At 30.9% G+C, this 9,069-nt stretch overlaps 1 protein-coding gene across 1 annotated transcript; it reads left to right on the top strand.

Moving 5' to 3' along the window:
* Positions 1–6,131: 6,131 nt before the first annotated feature.
* LOC21400570 (replication stress response regulator SDE2) lies at positions 6,132–8,661 on the top strand. The gene is made up of 3 exons (XM_024165189.1): positions 6,132–6,890; positions 7,238–7,805; positions 8,311–8,661. Exons 1-3 carry the CDS (start codon positions 6,250–6,252, stop codon positions 8,455–8,457), a joined length of 1,356 nt encoding a protein of 451 aa, XP_024020957.1. The 5' UTR covers positions 6,132–6,249; the 3' UTR covers positions 8,458–8,661.
* The last annotated feature ends 408 nt before the right edge of the window (positions 8,662–9,069 follow it).

Genomic DNA, 9,069 nt, shown 5'->3' with positions numbered 1-9,069 from the left:
CCTTGATCTGTTTTTCCTGGAAAATGTCGTTTGGGTTGGATCTGTTCTGGGCTAAGAACAGGGCCTAATTCGGCCTGGTTCTAATCTGGGCCTTTTAGTAGCTTTAAAAGCCCAATGTTCTACGTTCTTTTTTTTATTTTTTTATTTCAGAAATAGTAGAAAATATGTTGATATGAAAAGCTTAAGAAAGTATATAGGCTAACTTTTAGTTATAGAAATTAGGATGTCATAACTTGTCAAGATATAGTTTATAACCAGATAAGTTATAGACAAACTTGTTAAGTTATAGTTCATAAACAGACAAATTATGGACCAAAATAGTAATTTAGCCTACTTTATTAATTTATGTAAATTATTAAACTATTAATTTTAATTCATCTCAAGTTTTAATCTATTTCCTTTAGTACTGAGCTTCAGGCTACTAAAAAAAAAAAAAAAAACAAAACAGTAGTGACCTTCAGGCCATTTGTAAATTAAACAAGACGACCACTTTTAGACTTTTCTAATTTATTTTAAATTAAGATTAGATTAGACGAGCCATTCACTCGGGGTTGCAGCGAAAAATATTGTTTGATTATTAAAAAAGTTGAAAATTTTTATAGTATACAATTAATTTATATATACATATATCTATATAATATTATATTAAGAGATATATAATATTATATTAAGAAGTTTTTTACAATGTATTTGAGCTTTTTTTTTTCTTTCTTCTTTATCCATGTGGTAATTAGAATATGCAATTGTTCTAGTTTTTTACGAGAAGTAAAATACTATGTTTGCCTAAATCATCTATATTAAAATTCATAGTCAATAGTTAGGCAAATACTTCTGTAATAACAAATTTATTAAATTATATATCTGTAATTATAATTTACTAGAAATAAAATAATATCAAAATGCCCACGGTCATCATACATTAATAACAGTAAAAATCTAAAATTTGCAACGTTATGTATAACTATGTACACAACAAATTCATAAGATAAAGACAATACATAAATTAACTTCATGAACAAACAATATATGAATAAACAAATTCATGTCTCTATCTGTGTGTCTTTAGCTTTCTCCTTCACAGATGAACAAACAAATTAAAAGCCTCTTGTAATAAAATTTGGTTATATAAATTTTACAGAATGAAAAAAAGAAAAAGTTAAAAAATCTGAAAAATATAGATAAATAATTGAATAAACGGAAAAAGAAAAAAGAAAAAACAGCAAAAAGATGAATAAGGGATAAATATAGTAATATTTTTATGTAGCAAATGCGGCTCAAATATTCAGTACTCTGAGTAATATGTGACAAATAGATTATTTTATATTTTTATGGCCCCGGCTACCTAAATTAATGTTTTTCTCAGAATAAAAAACAATGATGGGAACGACACAAATGCACAAAAATTATTAAGATATTATATCCATCACCAGATTATTATATGTATGTAAGACAAAATAAATGATTAGAGTAAAGGCAAGATTATCCAAAATCTGCTGGTGAATTAAAAGGAAACGAAAAACAGCAACATCGAAGAAACAATAAAGCCTATCATTTTTGCCCAAGTAAAATAAAAGAAGTAGACAGAATCAAGCCACTGAATAAGTAATGAAGTCTAGCATTTCATTTGTTCCAAAATGACCAAAGAAGCCTAAACCAAAAACAAATGAAAAAATAAAATAAAAAATTAATGCTAAAAGTATACAATCACAACATAGGACAGAGGACAGGTAAGAACTCAAAAACTTTTGCACATGAAAGAGTGGAGAAAATAGATAAAAATAGCAAACTGAATAATTCAAAATCAATTAGTAAACCAAATTAAAAAGTAAAAAAGGTAAAGATTAAAGAAATAAATTTTGATTGAAATACTTAAAACAGAAGTACTTCAAATCTAAAATAGGTCAAACTGATAGAGAAAAACAAACTTTGTTGAATGAAATAGTAATACTGAGAAAAAAAACCAAAAAAAAAAAAAAAAAAAAAAAAAAAAAAAAAAAAAAGAGCTAATGTATTTGTAAATGACTTTTGAATGAAATAATGATGCTACGAAAGTAAAAGCATCAGAATAAGTTAAAGGAATATAAAAGAGACGGTCAAAAAGTTTTAGTGAAAAAAAAGAAGATAATATCATAGTTCAAGTGAAGGAGACATATTTACAATAATTTTTGGATAAATTATATAAAACTCAACATGTCAAAACTAATTGTAATCGCCATCGCCACATAAAAAAAATTAAAGCTGAAATATATCAAATAAATATATGTATGTATGAAAAACTCAAAACGATAAACAATGAAAAATAAAACCGAAGTTCTTTGAATGTAATAATGATGTCAAAAACACAAAAGCATTAGAATAAGTAAAAGAAAACTAATATATATCTAAATAACTCTTGAATGAAACAGTAATGGAAAGTAACCAAAATCATTTGAATTGAAAAACTCAAAACCATAAACAATGAAAAACAAAACCGAAGTTCTTTGAATGTAATAATGATGTCAAAAACATAAAAGCATTAGAATAAGTAAAAGAAAATTAATATATATCTAAATAACTCTTGAATGAAACAGTAATGAAAAGTAACCAAAATCATTTGAATAAATGAAAATAAAAAAAGAGAGACAGCTAAAAAAATTGTAGCCAAAATGGATAAACAAAATAAAAATCCAGTTGAAGAAAACATATCCACATCAATTTTTAAACAAATTAAATAGAACTCACCATATTAAAATCAATTATAACCACCATCGCCATATAAAAAAAACTAATTCAAGCTAAAATATGTCAAATAAGCATATCTATATATATATCACAGAGAAATAAATAAACACAAAGTCAATATCTCAGCAATATTTAATAATGAAATACAAAGAAGATAAGACATAAATTTCTAACATTTATTAACAATAGAACAACATAAGACAATTTATGTGAGTGCTATTTATCAGTAACATCCATTAATAACATGACAGAACTAAATATGAACAGAAAAGAATAAAACACAAACAACACAGATTAATATCACTATAGTAAACCAGTACCTAGAATGCGCTAAATACTGCCTGAACTGCAGAATATCAGCCAAACAAACACAAACAGACACGAACAGAAGGAGTAGTAAATGTAAGTGATAAAATGATAAAGTAGTAAATGATCTAAAGTGAAATAGAGCAGTAAATGATCGCACGTAAACATGCGTATATGAAACTGATTCATACACAGTAGCATTTATTTATAAATAAAGAGGAAGAAAATAGACTGAAGCGGTTTATAACTTACAAGAACATCACATGTAGCTGCATTAAGTCGGTTTAGAGAAATCTAAAAAATAAAGATTTCTTATTTAAATCATAAAAGCAATATACTATTACAGCAAGACAGAGGAAAGAAGAAACAAAGGAAAAGAGTTTTTTTCGGAAGAGAAAATAAGAAGAAAAAAAATAAGGGCATAACAGTTTTTTCCCCCCAAATTTTTTACTTATTTCAGATAATACACAAAAAAAAAAAAAAAAAACATCTTTTAAACCATCTGAAAGGAAAACATCATCAATTTAGGAGGACAGATCATTACCCTAAATGCTACAGATCATCAATCTAGGTTGACAGAACATATGGGAACAAATTTTAAAAAATTAAAAAAATAAAAATAAACACACAGGCCATAAAAGAGAGTAGGCAACAAAGAGACAGAGGGAAGCATAATTTTTTCTTTAAAAAAAAAGAAGAGGCAAAAGCATGTACAATGGACAAATATAAAAGGCAATGGAATCCAAATTTCTGCCCAAAAATAAAACAGAAAACACGGATCAGATGAGAGCATCGAAAAAGAAAAGGAGTCTGGATTGTCCTTTTATAATGAAATTTAGAAAAAATTTATACTTCGAGTTTGAGATTAAATTTAAATTTAAGTTTTTTTTTTTAACTTTTATAAATTTAAATTTAAATTAATAAATAATATTTTTTATTATTAAAAATGTCATAATTTTTTCGTTTTAATTCTGATTGAGATTTATGTATTCACAACGAAAAGACGAATAAAACTCACTCATATACCTTATTAAAATTTTTCATCACAATTAAGTTTTTATTAAAATATTATCTAAATACAAACTTAAATTTTAATTCATCTAAACACAAACTCAAATAGATTTTTAATTCAAATCACAACTCAAATATGCACATCTAAACACAAACTCAAGTTACAACTTCAATTCATGTTATAACTCAAACTAAATTTAAGATCATCATTCAAGTCATCCTAACTCAAAAGTGTAAAAGAACAATCCTAAGGCTATGTTTGAACCACAATAAACAGATCGAAGAAGGCATAGATTCTAGGATTTTGGGCAGAAACGAAAGAAGAGGAGCAGTGAAATGGGAGGATGATGGAAGAAGAAATTGGCGAGCTGGTGCTTTATGTCCACCAAAATGACCGAAACAACCCCGCACAAGAAAAAATTGAACAATTGAGGGTAAAACAGTAAGATCATACTGCATATAATAAAAAGACCTAAAAGCCCATGCTCAGAAATGGGAAAAGAAAAGAAAAAGGGGGCCAATCGGTCAACTAACAACTAAGGCCAAAACTCACCACAGGATTTTTAACTGTACATCGAACAGTTAAATATGAGTGTGTGAACAGTGAACCTTGCCTTTGCTTTATAATTTGTCTTTTAGCCAATAATATTATCAGCATGGCATCTATTCAACATGTTATGTGCCATGTACCTAATTTTATACACTGATTGACAAAGGACCTCAAGGTAATGTTATGTATAAATACTACAATTTATTGAAATTCCTTTTTTCATAATTGGTATAATAAAAATATATTTAACTATTTTCTTCTTCTTTTTTTTTTTTTGAAGAGTAACTTTCTTAACTAAAGAGTCAGATAGATATATATTTTTTTTTTGGAGAATGATAGATATTAGTAAGTTGAAATATAACGTAAAATTTAAAATATTGTATAAACAACAATAATTGGACTTATTATAAGAAATACTTTATAGTTGAAACCGTGAAACCTAAGAATAATAATAGTTATTCACTAAAAGTTTTTAACTATTATTATTAATTAATTTTACTATTATTAAAATATTTAAAAGTTATTATATTTCAATTCCATTCTCATAATTTTCGCTTAAATTATTTTAGGATTAATTATACAAATAATCTATGAGTTTACACTTAATTTCACTTTAATCCATGACTTTTCAAAAGTCTTACGTATGATTCTTAAAATTTTTATTGTGTTTCAATTTCAGTCATTTTATTAACTAAATGTTAAAATTTGGTAAAATTTGTATAAATTATAGATGAAAATTAGAAACATTTAAAGATTATTTATGAAAATTTTCTTTTGTTTTTATATTATTTTAGTCCATAAATTTTATATTTTTCAATTTTAGTCCTTAATTTTTACAAATTCTGTCAAATATTAAACACTAAATTAATAGAATAACTGAAACTGAAATATAATAAATGGAGAAATAGGGAAATAGGCCAAGACTTAAGATGAATTAAAATTAATAGACCAATAGTTTACATAAGTTAATAAATAGCCCAAATTACTGTTTACGTCCATAGCTTGTCTGGTTATTAACCATAACTTGACAAGTTATTGTCCATAAATCACAGTTTTTGTCCATAACTTGTCTGGCTATGAACCATAACTTGAAAAGTTTGTCCATAACTTATCTGGTTATAAATCATAACTTGACAAGTTATGGCCTATTAATTTCTATAACTAAAAGTTGGCCTATATACTTCTTTAAGCTTTTCATATTGACATAATTTCTACAATTTCCGTATAATAAAACCTTGAGGCTGACCACGTATAACGTGTGAAAGGTTAAGAATCAAAATGAGATTAAGAGTAAACCTGAGAATTATTTATGAGATTAACCCTTAATTTTATTCAAAAACAATTAATAAAGTTAAATTGCTATATAAATACTTTAAAGAATATTCATTTCATGACTTAAATTATTACTCATATTACTATAATATTTTTTTTATAAAAATTTAAATTTAATTTTTTTATTATAATATTTTTCTTTCACAAATCATCACAGAAATTATAGAAAAAACAAGCTCTTAAAAACTTTAGATAAATAGACAACGATCCGAAGAGTTTATTCCTTTTGACCCAAGTATCTGCTCACATCATACTCTTCTTTCTCTGCGATTCGATTTCGATCCCCAAACAGATTTCGAAACCCTAGCGAGCTCTCTCATTCTTCGATCATGGAGATCACAACGAATTCCACCGAGCCGAAAATCTACCAGCTCATGGTAACGCTGTTGGAGAGGAAAACCCTAATCTTGAGGTACGCAACCCCAAACGTCCTCGCCAATGATATCAAGCACCGTCTCTATGAAATCACAAGAATTCCGACAAGTCTCCAGCGATTGATCACCGGAACGAGCCAACTCCGAGACGATTCCGTGATCTCCAGCGACGGCGGGCACTTTCCGGCGGTGTTTCTGACGCTGCGGTTGCGCGGCGGGAAGGGAGGGTTCGGGTCGCTGCTTAGGGGCGCGGGGTCGAAGGCGTGGCAGAAGAAGACGAGCAACTTCGACGCCTGTCGTGACATGAGTGGGCGGAGGCTACGCCATGTCAACGCGGAGAAGAAGCTTGAGGAGTGGAAGGCCGCGGAGGAGGAGCGGCGGCTGGAGAAGAAGGCGGAGGAGTTTCTGAAGAAGTTGGCGAAGAAGGGGAAGAAGGGCGTTGGGGATGGTGTGGCCGAGAAGTACGTCGCCAAGTATAGGGAGGAGTCTGAACGCTGCGTTTCAGAGGTCCTGGATTCGGTTAAGGAGGCCGTGGAGGGGAAGCGCAAGGCGGGGTCGGCAAGCAATGTTGCTGAGGCTAAGCGGTTGAAGATATGGTAAATTTCCTTTCTTTGCTATTTTTCCCTGCTTATTGATAGACTCTTGGTTGCTATGTTTGCAGTACAGTTTGTTTTTTTGGGATTAGGGTTTTTGGAAATTTGGTTGCATTACCGGAATTGGGTTTGGATTTTGGGTTATTTGTTTTTTGGATTGGTTGCATTACTGGAGTTGGGGTTGGAATTTGGGCTATTTGTTTTGGGTATTGATTTTATTTTGGGACGGGGGTTATTTGAATTTGGGCTGGGGGATTTGGTTGTTGATCTCTATGTCTCTCTAAAAACTTTCCTCATAGTTTGATTTGTTCCCTTTGATGTTTATATCTGAATCTTTTGGACTTATTTAGGATGGGAAAGCGAACATTGGCTGAAAGTGATGGTGATGATTCGGATGAGGAACAGGAGAATGAGAAATCCACTATATTGAATAATGGCAATCATTCAGATTATAGCAAGGATGCTGAGGGAAGTTCAGGTTCTGTTACTGGTGGGAAACAAGATGGGGAACTTTCAAATGGCTCCTCCGAGAGTGGCTCTGAGGAAGAAAAAGAGAATGTTGTGCTAGGAAGCAAGGATTGTTGTGAACTTCCAATTCAAGATTCTCTTTTGGAGGAGCAGAGTGATGTTTCGGAACCACTGGCTCACGGCGAGAAGATAGCTCAGGCTACAACTGTACCCTGCTCAGATGAAGTTGTACAAGAGGAAAAGATGAACTGTGATGAGACTGTCGTGGAAAATGTTTCTACTTCAAGCTGCAGGGATGGGGTTGAAAGCACAGTATTGGTTTCTGATTCCCCTTCGTCAGAATCTGGTCTAGGAGTTCATGAAGAAGCAGATTCAAGTAAAAATGTTGCAGAAACAGAAACAGAAACTCCACTGGACTTTGATCGATTCAATTCTGCAGTTGAACTAGAGGTGTGTTTGAGAACATTAATCTTTTCTTACTCTGTTTTGTTTTTCCAGTTGTCTGGTGTGTCGGTTTTGCGTCATTATCTATCGTCATTTAGATAAATCCGTTTACGCTGTTGTTTTAAGGTTGTTAGTACCTAGCTTGTTAAATTCCATTTTTTTTTTCTCTCTCTCCCGCGGTGTTTAGAGTTTAGGCTCTGGTGCAATTTGCCTAAATCCTAGGTGCCTTTCTTTTCGTTATTTTCTTTTTCGTGCATATAGTTATTGAAAAATTGAACTTTGTGCATTAGTTTGTTGTTGAACACGTATGATCTTATGTTCCGCCTTTCGAACATAGATGGCTTTAATGGAAGCAAAACTTTTAGGCCGCTATTCACTACCTTACTTGTTACTACCGTTACGAAAGTTGTCTTGTCTCTTGTTTAACTGGCTTGTTTAGTTTTACAGCGTGTACAGAATAGTGTGTTCTTCAATTCTGCTTGCTTATTTCATTCCCCACCTGTTATGATAGGTTCTTGGCTTGGAAAGGTTAAAGTCCGAACTTCAGGCTCGTGGGTTAAAGTGTGGAGGCACTTTGCAGGAGCGCGCTGCCAGGCTTTTCCTGCTAAAATCTACCCCTTTGGATAAGATTCCTAAGAAGTTGCTTGCTAAAAAGTAAGTGTGTAATCTCGGTTTCGTTTGTACTAGGTTGCGAAGCAATCAATTTTACTCCCAAGTGGTTTACTAGTGACTGGAAATGTGTATATTTGGAGCTCTGCTCCGCTCATTTCTAACTAATCTTTTCTTGATATGTTACCTTATCGCATAGAATACTATTATGCTAATAAAGAGATTTTCTTTCTATAGAAAAGGTTTGTATAAATACCTGTGACATGATTCAGAGGAGTACCTTCGTGCATGAAAAAAGAAATAAAGAAAAGAAAGAGACAAATAACATTGATATCCTTAAAAAAAAGGGTAATATTGACAAAATATACGGGTATAGACTAATTGATGAACCTTCAAGAGTTTGGAGCATTGCTTGGACGGGACTTTTAGCTCATCATGCTCGTCCGGATCAAACTAATGATGAGCTTTTTACGTTGTGGGTGCGCGTACACACCCTGAATAGGATGGGAATGGAGTTATAAGGTTCCGTTCATTTCAGTGATTCGATTTTTGTTTAAATGAAAAAATTTTAGAAACAATCATATTTAATTTTTTTTATTATAGTAAAAGGTTTTCACATAAAGTTACATTTTAATTTGAATTAAAAATTTAAATTAACGAA

This window comes from Morus notabilis, unplaced genomic scaffold, assembly GCF_000414095.1.
Source record: "Morus notabilis unplaced genomic scaffold, ASM41409v2 Scaffold355, whole genome shotgun sequence".
Classification (NCBI taxonomy): Eukaryota; Viridiplantae; Streptophyta; class Magnoliopsida; order Rosales; family Moraceae; genus Morus; species Morus notabilis.
Note: the sequence above shows the minus strand (reverse complement) of the source record. Positions and strands in the feature narration are given on the sequence as shown.

Bases quoted from the DNA above. Each gene is read 5' to 3' on its own strand.
- LOC21400570 (XM_024165189.1), top strand. From the start codon at position 6,250: ATGGAGATCACAACGAATTCCACCGAGCCGAAAATCTACCAGCTCATG. The intron at 6,891-7,237 runs GTAAATTTCCTT...GGACTTATTTAG, and splicing joins GCTAAGCGGTTGAAGATATG to GATGGGAAAGCGAACATTGG. The intron at 7,806-8,310 runs GTGTGTTTGAGA...CTGTTATGATAG, and splicing joins ATTCTGCAGTTGAACTAGAG to GTTCTTGGCTTGGAAAGGTT.